This window comes from Myotis daubentonii, chromosome X (assembly GCF_963259705.1).
Source record: "Myotis daubentonii chromosome X, mMyoDau2.1, whole genome shotgun sequence".
In the NCBI taxonomy this organism is placed as follows: Eukaryota; Metazoa; Chordata; class Mammalia; order Chiroptera; family Vespertilionidae; genus Myotis; species Myotis daubentonii.
In genome coordinates, this window is record NC_081861.1 from 98,347,438 (window position 1) to 98,371,398 (window position 23,961).

Sequence of the window (23,961 nt, forward strand, 5' to 3'; positions counted from 1 at the left end):
AGGCCCATCACCCCGCTGCTGCAGCCACTGCCAGTCACCGCAGTCAGCAAGGGTTTTTCATCAACACGGACTCCAGTCCCATCACCATGAAAAAATGACTTTTTTTTAGGCATTTTCAAGATGTGTCTTTCATATAATAATAATTTCTTTATTATTTTTTTAATGTCCTCACCTGAGGACATGTTTCCATTGATTTTTAGAGAATGTGAAAGAGAAAGGGAACGACAGAGAGAAACATCAAAATGAGAGGAACACTTTGATTGTTTGCCACCTGCATGAGCCCTGACCTGGGCCCCGGCCAGGGAGGAGCCTGCAATCTAGGTACATACCTTTGGTCAGAATTGAACCCAGACTCTGCCATCAGCAGGCCAAGGCATTATCCACTGAGCCAAAGTGGCTAGGGCAGGATATGACATTTCTTAGCTCTCCAGCAGCAGACCTTCATTTTTTTCACCAGGATTGTGGTGAAAAACCCTAGATCACCGTTTTGGATTCTTATTACCCAAGTTACTAAGAATATTACCAGTGGCATACAGGGAGCTTAACCAATGAGCGGTCAGAAAAGGTGCTTCTTCTGTAGTTCACACCAATCTGCGGCTTGGCACCACACCCACCCCCGCCCCAGGCATGATGCCTCTGGCCCAGGCTTCAGGCCTGGGCAGGGGAACCCCATCTCCCCCGATCACAGGCTCCACCCTTGCCCAGGCCTGACCCGTTGGCCAGAGGCGTTGACCCCCATCACCCTCCGATTGCCAGATTGGCCCCTTGCCCAGGCCTGATGCCTCTGCCAGAGGTGTAAGGCCTGGACAGGGGACCCCCATCTCCCTCCCATAGCTGGCTCCGCCCCCCCACCCAGGCCTGAAGCCTCTGGCCCAGGTATCAGGCCTGAGCAGGGGACCCGCACACCCCTCCAATTGACGGTTCCACCCCCCCGCCCAGGCCTGACGCTTGGACCAAAGGCATTGACCGCCATCACCCTCCAATTGCAGGATTGGCCCCTTTCCCAGGCCTGATGCCTCTGCCAGAGGCATCAGGCCTGGGCAGGGGACCCCCAGACCCCTCCGATTGCCAGCTCCGTCCCCCCAACCCAGGCCTGATGCCTCTGGCCCAGGATTCAGGCCTGGGCAGGGGACCCCCAGCCCGCTCCGATTGCTGGCTCCACCCCCCGCCCAGGCCTGATGCCTTGGTCAAAGGAGTTTACCCTCATCACCCTCCGATCGTGGATGGGCCCCTTGCCCAGGCCTGAGGGTTCCCGCAGAGGTGTCAGGCCTGGGCAGGGGACCCCCAGTTCCCACCATCCCTGGCTTTGCCCCTGCTACCCAGGATCTCTGGCACCGCCCCTGCCCAGACCTAAGGCCTCTGGTGGAGGCATTAGTCCTGGGCAGGAGACCCCCAGCTGCTCACGATTGCTGACTCCGCCCCTGCTGCCCAGGATCGCTGACTCCGCACCTCGATGGCTGGTTCCGCCCCTGCCCAGGCCTAAGCCTCTGGCCGAGGTATTAGTCCTAGGCAGGGAGCCCCCAGCTCCCTGCAATTGCAGGCTCCGCCCCTGCCCAGGCCTAAGCCTCTGGCCAAGGCATTAGTCCTGGGCAGGGGGCCCCCAGCTGCTCACGATTGCTGACACCGCCCCTGCCCAGGCCTAATGCCTCTGGCCAAGGCATTAAGCCTGGGCAGGGGACCCCCAGCTGCCCAGGATCGCTGACTCCGCCCTGCGATGGCTGGTTCCACTGCTGGCCAGGCCTAACGCCTCTAGCTGAGGCATTAGGCCTGGGCAGGGGACCCCCAGCTCCCCGCGGTTGCAGGCTCTGCCCCTGCCCAGGCCTAATGCCTCTGGCCGAGGCATTAGGCTGGGCAAGGGACCCCTAGCTCACCGGACTGCAGGCTCCGCCCCTCCCCAGCTCCCATCACAGGCTCCACCCCTGCTTCCCGCGATCACTGGTCGGGGGTGGCAAAGGCGCTCAGTTCTCTGATCACCGCTGTGGGGCAGGGCAAAGGTGGCCCCCAGGGCTGCCTTTGCCCTGCCCCCGGCTCTTAGCTCCCCCCTGGGTTTCGGATCACTGTCAGTGGCAGGGGCTTCTTCCATCCTTTCCCTTTCGCCTCCCAGCATTGTGCCTACATATGCAAATTAACCGCCATCTTTGTTGGCAGTTAATTTGCATATCTCGCTGATTAGCCAATGGGAAGGGTAGCGGTCGTACGCTAATTACCATATTTCTCTATTATTAGATAGAATGAATATATATATATATATATATATATATATATATATATATATATATTCAGGAACTAAAAAAACAACCCCCCCCAAAAAAAAAAACAGGTGATCAGAGCTGAAATGGACAGTTCTTCATAAACTCTACCCCTTCCTTTAATGATCATAAAAGAAATTGCCTTAACATGGGTCATGTCTGTAATTAGCTATTGTACATTGGTTGGGAGTACACAAGAATCTAAATGTGATGTCTTTGTATATATCTGCATAACATTTAGATTACTTACAAAATATTTCTAAGGAAAATCTTCTCCATTGCATAATCCAAATAAATGTATATATGGAAAGTAAAAAATTCTCTAATTTCTGTGATAACTATAACTTATTAGATTTCTCTGAATGAGGGTTAGAGGAGAATTATTTTCCAAGCTTCTACATGTAGAAGTATCATAAATATGCTATACAATTAAAATTAATGGATTTAATTAAAGAATTTCAGTATGATTCTGAATGCTAGACCTGAATTTCAAAATACATTCAGTTATTTTGTTTCAGCAGACCAGTGGCATGTCCCAAGCCTTTGGGGGCAAATGTGGAAATGCCCTCAAGTAGTGGCTTAATTGATTGCAAGACAGGAATTTAATCATGGTAAAAATTGGAAACTATTTTAACATTTTTGCCAGCAGATTTTATAATATGTTTCTGTATGTAGCCTTGCTCTTCAATCAAAGTAGTTTACTTATGATGAGTTAGTTGTACCTTGCCCTCTCTCCAGCTCTAGTCCCCCATTTCCAAGTATCTAGCTAGTCCTATCTCACTAGGTAAGTCATTTACCACTCTGAGCCTTGGTTTAATCAATACTTTAGTATTAAACAGTGAGCTCCTTGAAGGAGTTTGTCTTAATCATTGTTGTGCCCAGTGTCTTTTTCCCATGCCTGGCACATAAAAAGTGTTCCATATATGTATAAACAAATAATAAAAATATTAGCTATGATTGCTATAGTTGTTATTATATGTATAGTTTGATTTTAAAATATCTGAAGAGATACAAACATCAAGTCTAATAGTGCTCATGTTAAAATTAGGGAAGCTGAGGTTCAGGGAGACTTAACTTGGCCAAAGTCTCAGAATGAAGTAAATGCAGAACCAGGTCTGTCTCTGTGCTTCCTGACTTCCCCTTCAGTGCTCTTCTTGCTCAACAGGGAGCCCATTGTAGGACTGGAAGTCTTTGCCAGAAGAATGCTATACATGCTCCCCTGTATATTTATTTATCTTCAGATCTAGGAGGTTCTAACAAGAGGCCAGAGGGTAGTTTTAAACATACAAATCCACCAGGCCAGTGCGAAACTGAGATCAATCTAATGGAGCATGGGCCTTCAGATCTTCATCATGTGGAGCAGGGGTGGGGAACCTTTTTTACCCCAAGGGCCATTTGGATATTTATAACATCATTCGTGGGTCATACAAAATTATCAACTTAAAAATTAGTCTGCTATATTTGGTCAAAAATTTCATTAATTCACCCCTAATGCCTTTGCAGGACCAGACCAAATAATTTTCTGGGCCTTATATGGCCCATGGGACAGATGTTCCCTATCCCTGATGTAGAGGGAAAAGTGCGTGTGTGTCAGGGGGGAGGGGAGCATGAGCGTGTGTGTGTGTGTGTGTGTGTATGTGTGTGTAGATATATGGTGGTAGTGGTGTAGGGTATTGGTTGGAAATTACAAAGTTCAAGGTTCCCTGAGTAAGGACTCAAGAAGAATGATTAGAAGATCCAGAGAGGTGAACTGAAGGAAGTAACCAAAAAGCAAGGGACAATTAGACAAGGGTGATTGAATCTGGGAATCAGAGGGGATTGACAGAATTCCATGTGATAATGTCAAGGCTTAAAATCCTGGAGCCTCCTCTTAGCCCTTGCAGAGCCCCCAATCATGTGTATATAATCACCCCTTGGCAAGCATATGGAAGAGATAATGTTTCCCTGTGGAGTCTTACTCCACCTTATTGCAAAGCACATCCATCCTCCAATCAAGATGTCTGCTATTCCTCTAATTAAAAAGAAAGGTAAGATTATATGTTACTTAGAAGTCAATATGAATTTGTTGAATGAATTCCTCCTTTTGACATGTTTTATTTTTGAAGCTTCGTAGACTGTGGGCAGTGCCAAACCTAGATGTAGAGTGCTGGTGGACTTACAGTAACTCTGGAGCCTGTAGAGAAACAATTAAGCTTCCTGGGAGGCTTAATGTCATTCTCTTGCAGTCAGGGATCTGTATTAATGGAAAGTCATTGAAAAATTCAGTCCAATAGACTTAATTTTCCCTTAAAAATAAATAAAAGATCCCTTATGAGTACTAATAGGAACCTTTCCCACCAAAGAGATGAAACTGTAAGAGAAAGTGGTTCATAAAGGGTATTGTGCTAAGTGAAATAATTTAGTCAGAGAAAGACAAATATGATTTCACTTATTTGTGGAATCAAAAGAACAAAATAACCAAGCAAACAAAACAGACTCATAGATACAGAGAACAAACTGGTGGTTGCCAGAGGTGGGGAGGGCTGAGGGGCTGGGTGAAAAAATTGATTTAAAAGCATAAATTGGAGTGACAAAATAGTCACAGAGATGAAAATTACACCAGAGAGAATCTATACTAATAAAAGCCTAGATGGCCTTCGTGCCCTCATGCGACATCCTCATGTCATCACGAGATGGCCGCCCCCATGTCGTCACAAGATGACCACCACAAGATGGCCAGCAGGGAGGGCAGTTGGGGGCGATTGGGCTATCAGGGGAGGCAGTTGGGGACAAACAGGCCAGCAGGGGAGGGCGGTTAGGTGTGATTGGGCCGGCAGGGGAGCAGTTAGGCGTCAATCAGGCTGGCAGGCAGGCGAGTGGTTAGGAGCCAGCAGTCCCAGATTGGAGAGGGTGCAGGCTGGGCTGAGGGACAATACCTCCCCCCAGTGCATGAATTTCATGCACCGGGCCTCTAGTATAGTCAATAATAATGTAATAACTATATATGGTATGAAGTGAATACTGGGAATATCAGGGGAGCACTTTTAAAGCATATGACTGTCTAACCATTATGCTGTACACCTGAAAATAATACAAAATAATATTGAATGTAAACTGTATTAGATATAGGGGTATATTCCTCCATGATATCCTTATCCAGCTGAGCAAGCAAGAGTTAACATCATGAGGCTGAATATTGCACCAGCCAGCAAAGTTGATCTCTTTTCCCTGGGCCCACCAGAAAGATAAATACTCCAATACTGAAGGAAGCAGACTCATCCCAAAGGTCACCCTCAATCTATATGTTTTGTGTAGGAAACCCAGAATAAACACTTCCTGGGAACTTTAAGGCCAGAGAGCCCTATTGGCTCCACAGAAGTCAAGTCAATACCCTAGCAGGGAGAGAAATTGCTTCACTCACCATCAAACCTCCAACCCCAGGCAAGGAAGGGAGGGGAATGCTCATGTGACTTGTGCTGAAATAGGGAAGGAAGGGAAATGTGAGATGGGACTGGGAGTCAAGTGAGAGATATAGGGAAGGAAGGGAAGTGAGCAGGCACAGACACTGGCAGCCATCAGGAGTTCGAGCCTCTTTGACTGCAGGAGGCAGGAAGAAAGGACAGAAGTGGCTCTGGCTATGATGGGGCTCTTGCTGGGTCTGCTGTTCCTGGGCCACCTAATGATGGTCACCTATGGTAAGGCAGAGAATTGTGGCCTGGATGCTACTGCTGGCATGGGCAAAAGACTGGGGTGTGGGTGGTGGCATTGAATGCCTACTGAGGAAAGACTATTTCTGCTGAGCAGGAGTTTCTCAGCCAGTACTGCAGACTCTCTCAGCTTTGGTAAGAAGAGAGGGAGGTAGTTGAAGACTGGTGAAGGATCCAGAAGGTAAAGAAATGGAAAGTATCCACATATTTTTATGGTTCTTGTTTTTATCTCTGGGACATTCAGAAGGTACCTAATGCTTCCCAAATCCCTCCACCATCTGCTGTCTTTCAACTGAAATTCTACCATTATAACTTCAGGCTTTGATCCCTGTTAATACACATATCTCCCAAAGAAGGAATGTTGTTGAAGAGCTAGATAGGACCTTAAAAGTAATCTTGAGTCATCCTTCACTGTTATCTGTTCACATACTTCCAGTGACTGCTAGTTCACTACTTTTCCAGGCCATCTTGTTTATTCAGGGGAATCTCCAACTGTTAGAAGTTATTCCTGATATTAAACTAAATCCACTTCCCTGTGACTTCTCTTCAAATGTCCCAGCACTGTTTCTTGGATACACACAGATCATATCTGCTTCCTCTATACTGTGACAGCCCTTAACATTTATGAGAATGAACATCATGTCCCCTTGACCCATCTCTTATTCAAGCTAAACAGCCCCACATCCTTCAACTTGTCTTCACAGAACTTAGTTTCTTACCACCTTCTTGGGTAACTCACTTCCCTGTCAACATGGCCAATATTGTCTGGGGTAATAATGGGAAATTAATGTTGGACACATATTCCTAAAGAGGTCTGACCATAGCATAGTAGCATTATTTCCTTGGGTCTTCTTCCATCTTTATATCCATGAGAATTGAGATAGTCTGTTAAGAAAATAAGACTGAGTAATAACTAAATGCAACCTATGGTAGGTCAAAGGGGTTCTTGCTGCACCCCTGCTTCTTTCATATTCTTAGATATAAAGGTTGGATGGTATTAGCTTTGTGTCCTTTGTACAGTCAGAAAGAATCCAGCTTACCATAGCTGACTCAGTTAAGGCTATCTTATCCTGGGGCTCTATGATCCATCAAATTCTAGAACTTCAAGCTAGAATTAAGTCACCTAAAAGGGAAAAGCATTGGTGGCAGAATTAATGTTCCTATAAATAGTGTTCTTTCTAGAACTACAATATTTTCATTTTCTAACACCTTTTACACTGCACTTCCCTACCTTTCTTCAAATGTGTTGGTTTGAGGTGGAACTTATAAAGGCAGGGCTGGGGCTCATGGAAACATTTTTTAAAAGTTAAATTTAAATCATGTGTAGGCATGCACATGAGAGCTCATATGTTTATTGTGTCATCCCCAGACTCTGAGGTCCTCCAAACCTTGGAGCAGGGCTTTCATTTGAGTGTAGGGTTTTACAGTATAAGACCTGAGATTCAGGACATACTGAATGGCCAATAATGCCTTTCTCTCCCTGGATCTTAGCATACCCAGCTCATTTGTACAGTGAGGGGATCATGTTAGCTGGCCTCAAAGGACCCTGCCAACTGGACAGCTCTTTAGGACTATTTGGTTTCACTTCTGAAAAGCCTCTAGGGGCTTGAATTAGCTATTAAGCTTAAGACACATGTTGAAATAATTATAATAAAAATAAATAATAATATTTGAATTTTATGAACATTATAAAATTTTATAAACATTTATTATCTAAGTTAATACTCTATCTAGGAGGCAACACAAAAAAGGAAGAGTGGCCAGACATAGGAATGTGGGGTTATGGGAAGATCTCACAGTCTGTGTAATGGTAGGAGGAACAAGATTCAAAAAGGGATCCATACTGAGTTCTGTAAAGGGGTCTACACCCAGAAAACTAGGTCTTTCCTTTCTTTAAGGCCATTACACAGGCCCCAGACTTTTTTCCCTAAGTCCAGGTCCTGGACTAGAATGGGCCCCTTATTCTTCCCTCTTTCTAAAGTTAAACCCTTTTCCAACAAGCCTCTTGAGTCAATGCTCATCCCTGGTATTTCTCTTGAAGGGAGCTAATATTTGAATACAATTCAATTCTTTCCCAAGGGAAAAGAACAAGGCTCTAAAGTTCTAGGAAAATATTTTTAGAAAGTAGCCAACAGATGGGCGAATTCTTTTCCAGGCAATCAGGGGATATTATCCAATCATAGGATAACATCCCTTTAAGCCATGCCAAGTAGGCCAAGGTAAGGGGGTTGCTGGCTTTAGCCACAACTGAAGCCAGAAACCCCTTAATAAGTTTAATAAGTTAAGAAGGTAAGAAGGCAGTAGCTTCTGAAAGCCTTTATTCTAGGCCTTGAGGCCAAGATCTGTTCCTGCTATCTGTGTCACTTCGGATAATTATCTTTCTCTCCCTGAGCCTCAGCCTTGCCCATATTTACCATGAGGGAATGTGACTAAGTGGTTTATAAAAGCCCTTAGATGTATGCAGTTCTATAAATCTCTAAAACACTATCTTGCCTGGTCCCCCAAGACCTGTTGTACTAAGTACCTAACCATTTGGTGGTTTTCATGGTTCTATAATGTGTAGAGCATCCACTCAAGTGTTGAGGCTTTCCTGAAATAGATTTTCCGTAACCAATCTTCCAGGAAAGTCAGGAGTATTGGTTAATTTGGCCAACAATTCACATTGACTTCCATGCCAGCCCTGTTTTTGGAGGCAGAGGCTACTGTGTGCTTTTTGGCTACCCTACAAACCAGGGATGGCCTATTACCTGCCCATAATTTGGTGGGTTCCATCAGGTTGTGAAGGGTGACTTCCTTGCCTGCTCATGCCTTAACTTCTCTTTTAGGTCATTATTAAAGCTGACTATGATCCAATCTAATTGATCTATCCACCTTAGGGAAAACATAGTGACGATTTCTGTAGGATAAGAAGAATCAAGACCAATATGAGAAGTTTCCCTTGAAACATGGGACAGAACTGGCATTTATCCAACACCTACTGAATGCCAACCACTATTCTAGGTGCTTTAACACCTATGAGCTCATTTTATCTTCATAGTAATCCTCTGTGTAAGGTTTATTATCACCTGCGTTTTATTGACAAAGCTCAGACAGGTTTAGCAATTTACTCACGGTCACACAGACAGATATATGGTAGAGCAGACCTTGGATTTATATTGGTGTTATTATTCTTACTCATCATGCAGCTTTTCACTACCCTCCTGAATTTATTAGGCACTCCTACTCAATGATTTCTTAGGTTCTCTGAGTACCACAGGGATTGTTGGAATGTGTAAGTCAATGCTATTGAGGTTACCTTCACTTGGTAAATAAAAGTAGTTGAGAAATAGTAAAAAGTTACCTTTCCTGTGATGCCCTGTGCCTACCATATACTTTCTCTTTATTCTACTACTGAACAAGTAGGAAGAAGAGGAGAAAAGAACACTAAAAATAAGGAGGACAAAGAGGATAAAGATGAAAGGATGGGTGGAAGAAAGGAGAGGGGAAGAAAAAAAGTGAAAATAGAATAACATAAGATTATTAGAAGTCTGGTTATGAACTCTGTCCCATAACCCTATTCTGAGGTGGAAAAGTTATGTTTGACCCAATACTAAAAATGACTTCCAGGACTGGGAAATTGGGACTGGCTCTCCTTGTTCTTGACAGAACAGAGTGATCTATGTGAGAATCCCCAGCAAGTTCCCAGAGAGGATAATGTGAGCCAGGCCTTGTAGTTTCCCCAAGGTTAGAGGGAAGACATACATATGCATAGAGAAAGGCATTTTTAGCTGCTCTAGATGTCCTCAGAGCAGAATTATGCTCTGTTCCCCAGGAGGGGAGTATGAGAATGATTTTAGGAAAAAGGAAGGGAGATTTGGGACAGCTGGAGGAAGATTAGTAGAAAAGAGCCACCCTAGCTCCCAGGTGGGTGTGCCATCTATGTCTGTATTCTTCCTCTGTTGCCCATCTTCAGGCCATCCCATCCTTGAAGCGCCTGAGAGTGTGACAGGACCTTGGAAAGGGGATGTGAATATTCCTTGCACCTTTGCTCCTCTGAAAGGCTACACCCAAGTCTTGGTAAAGTGGCTGGTACGACGTGACTCAAACCCAATCACCATCTTCCTACGTGACTCCTCTGGAGATCATATCCAGCAAGCAAAGTACCGGGGCCGCCTGCACATTAACCGTGAAGTTCTAGGAGATGTGTCCCTCCAACTAAAGACCCTTGAGATGGATGACCGGAGCCACTACACTTGTGAAGTCACTTGGCAGACTCCTAATGGCAACCAAGTGGTGAGAGATAAGATCATTGAGCTTCGCGTCCAGAAACGTGAGTCACTGAGGGGGTAGGAAAGTACTGATAGGCAACGACTCAATAGAGGACTATAATCTTAGGAAACCCTGAGAAACCCAGAGACATTTGTTCTAATCAGAGGAAGTGTACAGGCAAAGTATCCACAGGAATATTTTCATGGCATAATTTTAAAAATGTTGGGAAGGATTCTTGGCCTTCAAATCTCTACCCCTTGAGTGTCATAAAAAGTCTTGCATCCATAGCTTTGTTGTCCTCTTTGGGCTCTGGGTCTTAAAACTCATAAAAATGAGGATATCTTATCAGGATGTTGGATATTGAATTGATGCTGACAGAGAAGCTCTGTGGACAGGGATGCAAGGGTCAGCTAAGATGAGTTTTGTTGACTTGATAATTTTACAAATATCTCCTGTAATTCAAAGGCTAAATAATCCCAAAACTTCTAGAGCTTAAAAAAAAAAAAGCTATATTATCTTTTTACAGTCAGTTGATTTTTAACACCAGGTAGTCCAAAACCCAGATAATACAAAACAGTACCTAATCTTCTAAAGGAAGGTATTTTTATTTACATTGTCCTGTTTGCTTCTTTCTTCCAAAGCCAGAACCCCCTTTTAGTTCCCTTTGCAGACATGTACATATCCCTATACCCTGAAAATATGTTTCAGTTTTGTGTTCCCATATTCTTGTAACTTACCAGAGCCTCTTCTCTTGTCTTCCCTTTGCAGTCCCTGTTTCCAAGCCCACAGTGACAACTGGCAATGGCTATGGCTTCACAGTGCTCCAGGGAATGAGTATTAGCCTTCAATGCCAGGCTCAGGGTTCTCCTCCCATCAGTTATGTTTGGTACAAGGAACAGACTAACAACTCAGAACCCATCAAAGTAGCATCCTTGAGTACCTTACTTTTCAAGGCTGCAGTGTTGGATGATTCAGGCTCCTATTTCTGTACTGCTAAGGGCCGGGTAGGCTCTGAGCAATGCAGCAACATTGTGAAGTTTGTGGTCAAAGGTGAGCAACCCTCTCTCCTGGTGAGCATATCCATGGACAACCTGATTCTAGATACACCTCAGTAGAATGTCTATTCCAGAGAAGATTGATGTGTGTGTGTGTGTGTGTGTGTGTGTGTGTGTGTGTGTGTGTGTGTGTGTGAGGGCGGGGGACTGGAGGGGTATTGGGTTGTAAAATCACAAAGAAAGAAAAATTTTGGACTGGGGGAAATAGGGCAGGAGATAATACTTGTCCTGCTGTAGGTTAAATAAAGATGGTAAAGGGGAATGTGACATTTACTAGATACGTAGTTTCTTTCAATTTTCCTCCCTTTTCCCAAAGCCAACTATAAGTTCTAGTTCAGGTGTCAATGAAGACTAACTCTGGTTAATCAAGGTCTGGCTATTTCTTACAACATTATCTTGGGAATACTACAAACTGTGTACATAAAGACTGTAGGGCCCTAGTTGGTTTGGCTCAGTGGATAGAACGTTGACCTATGGACTGAAGGGTTCCAGGTTTGATTCCAGTCAAGGGCATATGCCTGGGATGTGGGCTCAATCCCCAGTAGGGGGTATGCAGGAGACAGCCAGTCAACGAGTCTCTCTTATCATTGATGTTTCTATCTCTCTCTCCCTCTCCCTTCCTCTCTGAAATATATATATAGTAGGCAGGGGTTTAAATGAACAGCTCAGCAATGATATATCTAAATGAGTCTTGCTGCCTTCCAAGAGATTTCTTTGGAAGGGAAGACGTGTTTTCCCACAAGCCTGCCATTGCTCAAAACATTTGGGGAACAAACTGTTTTTAGGGAATTGTCATCAGAACCTCCTAAAAATCACTATCCTCTGAGGATAGCTCTATATAAGGAATGTCATCAAACTGGCTCTCACCGATTGTGTTAGGAGACTGATGTTAGTTTGAGACTCCTGTGTTTGACTGAAAGGATTTGTTTTCCAAGTTGAGTTGTAATAACAATGTGCATGCTGTAGGTTTTGGTCTATTAATTTTGGGGGAAACAAGTGTTGTCTTACTCTGAGATAATTATATGAATACTGGCCCAGTTCTCTGAGAGTTCACAATCTGGTCAAGCAGAGAGAGCAGGGAATGTCCAGAAAGTCCAAGACTGTGTACTTTAAAGAGAAACAAGTTGAAATTTTCACCTTTCTGTAAGTTAGTTCCTAACCCATCTGGTTAGGAACTTGATCACAACGAATCAATCTGTATATTTCTTATCATAGTCCAGGCTTACAAGCAATAAAGCAATGCTCATGATTTCCTTTACTGACAGATAAAGAAACTGAGGCTCAGAGGAATTACTCTGAACCTTCCAACTTTTCTCCTCACTGATACAAGCTTCTTTCACTTCAATATTTATTTTTACCTGCCTCCTTCTCTACTTAAAACTTGTCCCACGAATCTGGTCCCCTGTTTCATATCTGCCTTATTTAGGTCTCAGCCCCTCATCCCTCTCCCTCAACCACTGTGCTGTTTCTCAGTTCTGGAATAGACCGTGTCTTTGCTCATGCTCTTGGACTGTAGGTTTTGGTCTATTAATTTTGGGGGAAACAAGTGTTGTCTTACTCTACTCACAAAAAAATACAGATGCGCATTACCCCATGTTTGTTTTATGCTCTGTGGCATCCAATTATTGTACCCATGCTGTATGCCAATAAATTTGCTCATTTTTGCCCTATTCCTAATATCAGTTATTCATCTTCTCCTTATCTAAGAAGATCAAGGTGAATTTTTTTTAACCACCTTCTCTGCCTTAACTTTTCTGTACCCATTACCTCTTGGATTAAAGTAAGATGTGTCATTCTTCTCTCCACAGCAAACCCTCTACTTGAGGTCTTCATTTCAGTGACTCCAACCCCCTGTTCCATCCATTATTCTTGACCTAATCCTACTATGTGTGTATATATATGCCTAACATATGTATGTAAGCCTAGTATATATATGTAAATAATATATATATACACTAATAAAAGAGAAAGATGCAAATTAACCATCACTCCACCACTCTACTACACCCACAAGCCACGCCCACCAGCCAATCAGGAGCAAGTATGCAAATTAACCCAACTAAGATGGCAGCAGCCATGGAGCTGGAGTGAGCAGGAGGCTTGGGTTGCTCCCGGTGATGGAGGAAGCCAAGCTTCCCGCCTGCCCTGGCCAGCCCCGGGCTCTGCTCAAGGCTACAAAGTTTCAATTATAGAAGATAAATAAATCCCAGATACCTGCTTCCAGCTGGCCGTGGCCTCCACTCAAGGAGGCACTGGAAAAAAAAAGAAAAAGAAAAAAAGGAGAAGCTGGGAGCTTGGGTCACCAGGGACCGCGGCCAGCCTGAAAAGAGCCCTCAGCCCCTCACCCAGGCTGGCCACACCCCCATGGGGGTAAGCAGACCAGCAGGGGGGCCAATTGGGGGTGAGCAGACCATCAGTGGGGGTCAGTTGGAGGTGATCAGGACAGTGGAGGGGCAATTTGGAGTGAGCAGGCCAGCAGGGGGGCAGTTGGGGGCAAGCAGGCCAGTAGCGAGGGAAGGTGGGGGCGAGAAGGCTAGCATGGGGGGCAGTTGGGGGTTATCAGGCTGTTGGGGGGGCCTTTGGGGGTGAACAGGCCGGCAGGCAGAGTGGTTAGGGGCAATCAGGCAGGCAGGCAAGCAAGTGAGTGGTTAGGAGCCAGCAGTCCCGGATTGTGAGAGGGATGTCCGACTGCCGGTTTAGGCTCCATCCCTGTAAACTGGCAGTAGGACATCTTTCAAAGGGTGCCAGATCAGAAAGGGTGCAGGCTGGGCTGAGGGATATCCCCCCTCCCCATGCACAAATGTTGTGCACTGGGCCACTAATATATATATATATATATATATATATATATATATATATATATATATATATATATATCTCCTTTTTTTTTACATTCAATATTATTTTGTATTAGTTAAAACAACATAGTGGTTAAATGATCATATACTTTACAAAGTGATCCCACAAATGTTTCAAGTGCCCGCCTAGCACCACACATAGTTATTATAATATTATTGATTATATTCCCCATTTTGTACTTCACATCCCCATGACTATTTTGTATCTACCAATTAGTACTTCTTAATCTGTTACTGAGCCCACCAAACCTTCCTCCGGCTCTGACAACTACCAGTCTGTTCTCTGTATCTATAAGTCTATTTCCATATTATTTGTTCATTTATTTAGTTATTTAAATTCCACATATAATGAAATCATATGGTATTTGTCTTTCTCTGACTTATATTGGCTATTTCAAATAATGCTGCAGTGAATATAAAGGTGCATGTATACTTTCAAATTAATGTTTTGGGTTTCTTTGGCTATGTAGCCAGAGATGGATTTGCTGGGTCATAAGGCAGTTCTATTTTTAATTTTTTGAGGAACCTCCATATTCTCCATAGCCGCTAAACCAATCTGCATTCCCACCAACAGTGCATGCAGGTTCCCATTTCTCCACATCCTCAACAACACTTCTGGTTTGTTGATTTATGGATGATTGCCATTCTAACAGGAGTGAGGTAATACCTCATTGAATATTTTTAAATTTTATTTTTGTAAAGAGAGAGGAAGAGAGAGAAACATTGATTTGTTGTCCCACTTATTTATGCATTCATTGGTTGATTCTTTTTTAAAAAAATATATTTTATTGAATTTTTACAGAGAGAAAGGGAGAGAGGTAGAGAGTTAGAAACATTGATGTGAGAGAAACATCGATCAGCTGCCTCCTGCACACTCCCTACTGGGGATATGCCCGCAACCAAGGTACATGCCCTTGACCGGAATCGAACCTGGGACCCTTGAGTCCTCAGGCCGATGCTCTATCCACTGAGCCAAACTGGTTAGGGCTCATTGGTTGATTCTTATATGTGCCCTGACCAGGTTCATAGGTTGATGCTCAACCACTGAGCAACACTGGCTGGTCAGGGGCCTTCATTTTAATTTGCATTCTCCGGTGACTATTGATGTCAAACATCTTTTCATTTATCTACTTGTCATGTGTATATGTCTATTCAGGTCCTTTGCCCATTTCTTAATTGGATTGTTTGTTTTTTTGGCATTGAGTTATATATGCTTTTAAAAAAATATAGATATATTATTGATTTTTTTTTACAGAAAAGAAGGGAAAGGGATAAAGAGTTAGAAACATCAATGAGAGAGAAACATCAATCGGCTGCCTCCTGCACACTCCCTACTGGGGATGTGCCCACAACCAAGGTACATGCCCTTTACCAGAACCGAACTTGGGACCTTTTAGTCTGCAGGCCAACGCTCTACCCACTGAGCCAAACTGGTCAGGGCAAGTTATATATGCTTTTAATAAAATTACTTATTATCCAGTTATCAGATGTATCATTATGCATATGTTCTTCTATTCAGTAGGTTGTCTTTTCCTTTTTCTGATGGCTTCTTTTGCTGTAAAACTTTTTAGTTTGATATACTCCTGTTTGTTTATTTGTCCTTTGTTTTCTTTGACCAAGGAGATCTATAAGAAAAAAGTATTGCTGCTTATGTTTTTTTCTAGAAGTTTTATGGTTTCAAGTCTTACATTTTAACTAATACATTTTTTTCTTTTTTTAATATATTTTTATTGATTAAGATATTACATATGTGTCCTTGTCCCCATGTTACCCTCTACCCCGCACCCCGCTCATGCCCTCACCCCCCTCCCCGTTGTCCGTGTCCATTGGTTAGGCCTATATGCCTGCATGTAGGTCCTTTGGTTGATCTTTCCCCTCTACCCCCACCCTCCCCTACCCTCCCTCCAAAGCCCGACAGTCCAATTAATGCCTCTCCGTCTCTGGATCAGTCCTTGTTCATCAGTTTATGTTGTTCATTATATTCCACAAATGAGTGAGATCATGTGGTATTTATCCGCTCTCCAGTTCCATCCATGCTGTGGCAAATGGTAAGAGTTCCTTTTTCTTCTTCCTCTTCTTAAAGAATACCTTTCAGCATTTCATATAATGCTGGTTTTGTGGTGATGAATTCCTTTAGCTTTTTCTTATCCGTGAAGCTCTTTATCTGAACTTCTATTCTGAATGATAGCTTTGCTGGATAAAGTAATCTTGGTTGCAGGTTCTTGCTATTCATCACTTTGAATATTTCTTGCCACTCTCTTCTGGCCTGCATGGTTTCTGTTGAGAAATCAGCTGAAAGTCGTATGGGTATTCTCTTGTAGGTAACTGAGTTTCTTTCTCTTGCTGCTTTTAAGATTCTCTCTTTGTCTTTTGCTCTTGGCATTTAAATTATGATGTGTCTTGGTGTGGTCCTCTTTGGATTCCTTTTGTTTGGGGTTCTCTGTGCTTCCTGAACTTGTAAGTCTATTTCTTTCACCAGGTAGGGGGAGTTTTCTGTCATTATTTCTTCAAATAGGTTTTCAATATCTTGCCCTCTCACTTCTTCTGGTACCCCTATAATTCTGATGTTGGTACGCTTGAAGTTGTCCCAGAGGCTCCTTACACTATCTTCATATTTTTGGAATCTCTTTTCTTTTTTTTTTCAGTTGGGTATTTTTTGTTTCTTTGTATTTCAAATCTTTGACTTGATTCTTGGGATCTTCTTGTCTGCTGTTGGATCTCTGTAAATTATTCTTTATTTCAGTCAGTGTATGCTTAATTTCTAGTTGGTCCTTTTTCATGTCCTCCATGGTCTCACTATACTTATTGAAGGACTCATTAAATTTATCGGCGGTTTCCATAAAATTCTTGAAAAACCTTATAAACGTGGCCTTGAACTCTATATCCAGTCGTTTGCTTTCCTCCGTTTCTGCCATTTGTGACCTGTTTCTTTGTCTCTGCATTTTGGCTGCTTCCCTGTGTTGATAGAGTGGCTTTGTGTGCTAGGTGTCCTGTAGGGCCCAGTGGCTCAGCCTCCCCAGTTACCTGAGGTGGACACTCTTGGTGCACCCCCTTGTGGGCTTTGTGCACAGTCTTGTTGTAGCTATGCCTTGGTTGTTGTACGATCACTGGGAGGAATTGACCTCCAGGCCAATTGGCAGTGAGAATCAGCTGTGTCTGCAGTGGGAGAACTTCTGTGCTGGAGACACCCTTCTGGGGCAAGACTTGCTTCAGTGGGGCTTTGGTGCTCACTGAGACTGCACCCTGAGGGTGTCCCTTATGGATCTGAGGAGTTGTGATCTGGATGGTCCCCCTCTGACCACTGGGTACAGTGGCTCTTGGATCTAAGGAGGTGCTAATTTAGCCTCTGCCTGAGGTTACACAGCAGGAACTACGAAGAGAACTGCAGATTCCCCTTCCTTTTTTTGGAGTTTGGAAGTGCCCTGATGATGCTCAGCTGTGTAGCAATGCAAGCCGCTGTGGGGCCTTGGGCCTTCTCTTGGAAGCTCTGGGTCTATCTGGCCCGGCTGAGGTTAGGTAATTACAGGTTGCAAATGGCCGGGGCATTCATATGCAAAAGCCTCTGCCGCAGCCTGGGCAGGGCGGGGTCTCAAGGAATCAAAGGGCGGAGCAAGCAGCTATGGCGGAGCCTCAGCCCCGCCCTAAGGAGTCGCGAGTCCCAGTGTCCTGGCAATGGCTGCAAGCACCTCTGAGGGAAAGCCGCCCTCAAGCTCGCCCACTGCCAGACAGTCCAGTTTCTCCCCGTATGAGTCCTCGGTCCTCAGAGACTTCCAGGAACCGGATTTCAGAGCCGTCGGGAGCTTGTGTCTCCCTCCGGATTCAAAAAGACAGCCGCATCCTCAGGTGCCAGACTCTTTCCACGCGCGCGAGCCCCCGTACCTCTGCACTCCACCTCCGCAGCTCCTCTGGCTCTCAGTGTGCTTTTCTTTCCTTCTAGTTGTAGAATTTACACTCAGCCAGCCCTCCTGTAGTTCTGGATGATGTCCGCCTTGTGTTTTTGATGCATTTATCAATTGTTGTGGGAAGCAGCAATTTTCCGGTGTTTATCTATGCCGCCATCTTAGTTTCTCGACTCTCTTAACTAATACATTTTGATTTTATTTTTGTATATGGTGTCAGTGGATAGGTTTCTCTCTCTCTCTCTCTTTTTTTTTTTTTGCATTTATTTGTTCAATTTTCCCAACACCACTTATTGAATGGACTATTTACCCCATTGTATGTTCTTGCTTCTTTTGTCATATATTAATTGACTATATAGGCATGGGTCAATCAATACCTATTTCTGGGCTCTCTGTTCTGTTTCATTGATGTATGTGTTTTTTTTATACCAGCACCATGCTGTGCTGTTTTCTTTACTCTAACCTTGTAGTGTAGCTTAACATTAGGTATTGTGATACTTCCAACTTTGTCATCCTTTCTCAAGGTTAGTGTGACTATTCAGGGAATATATTAATTCTATGTAAATTTTTGGATTATTTGTGTTATTTCTGTGAAAAATGTCATTGGTGTTTTGATAGGAATTGTGTTGACTCTATAGATTTCCTTGGATAGTACGGACATTTTAACTGTGTTGTATGTGGTTTCTTAAGTTTTTTTCTTCAATGTTTTATAACTTTCCAAATACAGGGTTAATTTACACCCTTGTTTAGATTTCTTTCTACATCTTTTTTATGCAATTGTAAATGAGATTGCTTTTAGTTTCTCTTTCTTTTAATTCATTACTGGTTTACAAAAATGCAACCAATTTCTATATAATTATTTTGTACCTTGATACTTTATGAATTCATTTATAAGTTCCAGTACTTTTTTGGTGAAATCTTTAGAGTTCTTAATATCTATTATCATGTCATCTATAAATAATGGCAGTTTAACTACTTTTTTCCAATTTAGATGGCTTTTATTTATTCTTCTTGTGTGATAGCTATATGTAGGCCTTTCAGTACTATGCTGAATAAAATTGATGAAAGTGGACATCTCTTTCTTGTTCCTAATCTTAAGGGAAAGACTTTTAGTTTTTATCCATTGAGTATGGTGTTACCTGTGGGTTTGTCATAAATAGCCTTTATTATGTTGATATATGATCCTCTATTCCCATTTTGCTGGAGTTTTATCACAAATAGATGCTGGGTTTTATCAAATGCTTTTCCTGCATCTATTGATATGACCATATGACTTTAATCCTTTATTTCTTTTATGTTGTGTATCATGGTAATTGATTTGTGGATATTGAACCATTTTTGCAGACCAGGAATAATTCCCAGTTGATCATTGTAGTTGATCTTTTTAATGTATTGTTGAATTTGGTTTGTGAATATTTTGTTGAAGATTTTTGAATCTATGTTCATCAAGAACATTGGCCTATAATTTTCTTTCTTTGTAATGTCTTTATCTGGTTTTGGAGGCACAATAATGCTGACCTTGTAAAATAAGTTAAGGGGTACTCCTTCCTCTTGAAATTTTTGGAATACATTGAGACAAATAGGTGTTAGTTCTTTGAATCTTTGATAAAATTCATCTGTGAAACCATCTGGTCCAAGACTTTCATTTATTGATATTTTTTTTCATTACTGCTTAGATTTTGCTTGTTGTAATTAGTCTGTTCAGATTTTCTATTTATTCTTGATTCAGTCTTGGAAGATTGCATGTTTCTAAGAATTTATTCACTTCTTCCAGGTTGTTCAATTTGTTTGCATATAATTGTTCATAGTATTTTCTTATAATTCCATGTATTTATGTGGTGTCATTTATTTATTCTCTTTGATTTCTGGTTCTATTTATTTGGGTCCTCTCTGTTCTTTTTCTTGATGATTTTCATTAAAGGTTTATCAATCTTGTTTTTCTTTCCAAAGAACCAGCTCTTGTTTTCATCGATCATTTGTACTGTTTTTTTTAGACTCTATATTATTTGTTTCTGCTGTGATCTTTATTATTTTTTTCCTTATAGTAACTGGATTTGGTTTGTTCTTTTTCTAGTTCCTTTAGGTGAAAGTTTGGATTGTTTATTTGAGATATTTCTTGTTTCTTGAGGTGGCCTGTATTGCTATTAATTTCCCTCTTAGGATTGCGTTGCTGTATCCCATCGATTTTGAGTTTTTGAGTTTTCATCTTCATTTGTATCAAAATATCTTTTTATTTCTTTATTGATCTCACTGTAATCCATTCACTGTTTAGTAACATGTTATTTAGCCTGCAGGAGTTAGAGTGTTTTTCAGGTTTTTTCCTTTTAATTGATTTCAAGTTTCATACCATTGTGATCAGAGAAGATGCTTGATATGATTTCAATTTTCTTATACTTACTGAGACTTATTTTGTGTCCTAACATGTGCTCTATCCTAGAAAATATTCAATGTGCACTAGAAAAGAATGTATATTCTGCTATTTTAAGATTAAATTCTCTTGAAATAGCTTTTAAATTCAACTGCTCTACTGTGTCATTTAAGGCCACCATTTCCTTGTTTTTCTCTCTGGAAGATATATCCATTGATTTCAATGTTGTGTTAAAGTCCCCTACTGTGATTGAATTACTGTTGATTTTTCCTTTTATGTCCATCAAGTTTTGCTTTATACATTTAGATGCCCCTGTGTTGGGTGCATAGACTATTACAAGGGTTATATCCCCTTGTTGGATTGAATTTTTATTATTATGTAATCTTGTTCTGTCTCATATATAGCTTTTGCTTTAAAGTCTGTTTTGTGTGTCATAAATACGGCTATCCTGGTTTATATTTTTGTTTCCATAAAATATATTTTGCATAACATATCTTTTCATCTCTTTGCTTTCAGTTTGGTATGTATTTTGATCTGAAGTGAGACTTTTCTAGCTAGCATATATGTGAGTCTTCTTTTCTTATCCATTTAGCTACCCATTGTCATTACATTGGAGAATTTATTCCATTTACCTTTTTCTAAATTTTTTTACTGATTAAGTTATTACATATGTGTCCTTATTCCCACATTACCCCCCAACCCCCACTCATACCCTCACACCCCTGTTGTCTATGTCCATTGGTTAGGCCTATATTCATGCATATAAGTCCTTTGGTTGATCTCTCCCCCTTACTCCCATCCTCCCTTACCTTCCCTCTGAGGTTTGACAGTCTGATCAATGTTTCTCTGTCTGGGGATCTGTTTTTGTTCATCAGTTTATGTTGTTCATTATATTCCACAAATGAGTGAGATCATGTGATATTTATCTTTCTCCAACTGGCTTATTTCACTTGGCATAATGCTCTCCAGTTCCATCCATGCTCTTGCAAATGGAAAGAACTCCTTTTTTTAGAGAGAGAGAGAATAATTTTTATTTTATTTTTTTAATTAATAAATCTTTATTGTTCATATTATTACAGATGTTCCTCTTTTTTTCCACCATAGCTCCCCTCCACCTAGTTCCCACCCCACCCCATGCCCTTACCCTCTGCCACTGTCCTCATCCATAGGTGTAAGATTTTTGTCCAGTCTCTTCCCGCACCCCCCACACCTCCTTCCCCCCAAGAATTGTCAGTCCACTCCCTTTCTATGCCCCTGCTTCTATTATATTCACCAGTTTATTCTGACTTAATTTTTAGGTTCACTTGTTGATAGATATTTATTTGCTCTCACTTTGTTGTTCATAATTTTTATCTTTACCTTTTTCTTCTTCTTCTTCTTCTTAAAGAATATCCTTCAGCATTTCATATAATCCTGGTTTGGTGGTGATGAACTCCTTTAGCTTTTTCTTGTCTTTAAGCTCTTTATCTGACCTTCAATTCTACATGATAGCTTTGCTGGGTAGAGTAATCTTGGTTATAGGTTCTTGCTATTCATCACTTTGAATATTTCCTGCCACTCCCTTCTGGCCTGCATGGTTTCTGTTGAGAAATCAGGTACTCCTTTGTAGGTAAATAACTGTTTTTCTCTTGCTGCTTTTAAGATTCTCTCTTTGTCTTTTGCCCTTGGCATTTTAATTATGATGTGTCTTGGTGTGGTCCTCTTTGGTTTCCTCTTATTTGGGATTCTCTTCGCTTCCTGGACTTGTAAGTCTAAAATGCAGAGACAAAGAAACATGTCACAAATGAAAGAAATGGAGGAAAGCAAACTAATGGAGGACATAGAGTTCATAACCACAGTTATAAGGCTACTCAAGAATCTTCTACGAACCTCCGAGGAACTTAGTAAGACCTTCAAGGACCTTAATGAGAATGCAAAAAAAAAAATGGAAAAGGACCAGTCAGAAATTAAACATACACTGACTGAAATTAAAAATAATATACAGAGATCCAACAGCAGACTAGAGGATCCCAAGAATCAAGTCAAAGATTTGAAATACGAAGAAGCAAAAAACACCCATCTGGAAAAGCAAAACGAAAAAAGAATCCAAAAATATGAAGATAGTGTAAGGAGATTCTGGGAGAACTTCAAAAGTACCAACATCCCAATTATCGGGGTGCCAGAAGAAGAGACAGAGCAAGATACTGAAAGCCTATTAGAAGAAAGCTTCCCCTACCCGATGAAAGAACTTCTTTATTACTGCAGCATAGTATTCCATTGTGTAGATGTACCACAGTTTTATAATCCACTCATCTACTGATGGGCACTTAAGCTGTTTCCAAATCTTAGCTATGGTGAATTGTGCTGCTATGAACATAGGGGTGCATATATCCTTTCTGATTAGTGTTTCAAGGTTCTTGGGATATATTCCTACAAGTGGGACCACTGGGTCAAATGGGAGTTCCGTTTTTAGTTTTTTGAGGAAATTCCATATTGTTCTCCACAGTGGCTGCACCAGACTGCATTCCCACCAGCAGTGCATGAGGGTTCCTTTTCCTCCACATCCTCGCCAGCACTTGTCGTTTGTTGATTTGCTGATGATAGCCATTCTGACAGGTGTGAGACGGTACCGCACTGTAGTTTTATTTGCATCTCTTGGATGATTAGTGACTTTGAACATGTTTGCATTTCATATGTCTCTTGGCATTTCTTCTGTCTTGTGTTGAAAAGTATCTATTTAGGTCCATTGCCCATTTTTTATTGAAATATCTTCTTTTTTTCAGGTTGTATGAGTTCCCTGTAAATGTTGGAGATTAAACCCTTATTGGTGATAATATTGGCAAATGTGTTCTCCCATGCAGTGGGCTTTCTTGTTGGTTTGTTGATGGTTTCTTTTGCTGTGCAAAAGCCTTTTATTTTGATGTAGTCCCATTTGTTTATTTTCTCTTTAGTTTCCATTGCCCTAGGAGCAGTATCGGTGAAGAAATTGCTCCTGCAGGAGTTAGAGTGTTTGGCATATGTCTGATATTTTTCTGCCTGTGGAGTCCACTACTATTTTTATGGTTGCCCGTCTTATGTTTAAGTCCTTTATCCATTTTGAGTTTATTTTTGTGTATGGTGTAAGTTGGTGGTCTAATTTCATTTTTTTTGCATGTATCTGCCCAATTTTCCCAACACCATTTATTGAAGAGGGTGTCTTGACTCCATTGTATGTTCATGCCTCCTTTGTCGAATATTAATTGAGCATAGTGCTTTGGGTCAATTTCTGGATTCTCTATTCTATTTCATTGATCTATATGTCTGTTTTTGTGCCAGTACCAGGCTGTTTTGAGAACAGTGGCTTTGCAATACAGCTTGATATCTGGTTTGGAGATCCCACCAATTTTGTTCTTCTTTCTCAGGATTTCTTCAGCTATTTGGGGTCTTTTTTTATTCCGGATGAATTTTGGGGAAGTTCATTCTAAGCCTGTGAAATATGCCACTGGTCTTTTAATAGGGAATGCATTGAATCTATAGATTGCTTTGGGTAGTATGGACATTTTGATGATGTTGATTCTACCAATCCATGACCATGGTATGTTCTTCCATCTGTTTGTCTTCCTCTATCTCTTTTTCCAGT

At 41.8% G+C, this 23,961-nt stretch overlaps 1 protein-coding gene across 3 annotated transcripts in view; it reads left to right on the forward strand.

Moving 5' to 3' along the window:
* Window positions 1–5,754: 5,754 nt before the first annotated feature.
* The window catches only part of VSIG4 (V-set and immunoglobulin domain containing 4), a 50,947-nt gene continuing 32,740 nt past the window's right edge, over window positions 5,755–23,961 (forward strand). For 2 of the 3 annotated variants that reach the window (XM_059678969.1, XM_059678970.1), the window contains exons 1-3: window positions 5,755–5,923; window positions 9,888–10,244; window positions 10,952–11,233. In XM_059678969.1, coding sequence (XP_059534952.1) covers window positions 5,866–5,923; window positions 9,888–10,244; window positions 10,952–11,233 — 697 coding nt within the window. In that variant the 5' untranslated portion in view covers window positions 5,755–5,865. The remainder of the gene's footprint in view (window positions 5,924–9,887; window positions 10,245–10,951; window positions 11,234–23,961) is intronic. The other variant, XM_059678971.1, reaches the window with a different exon arrangement.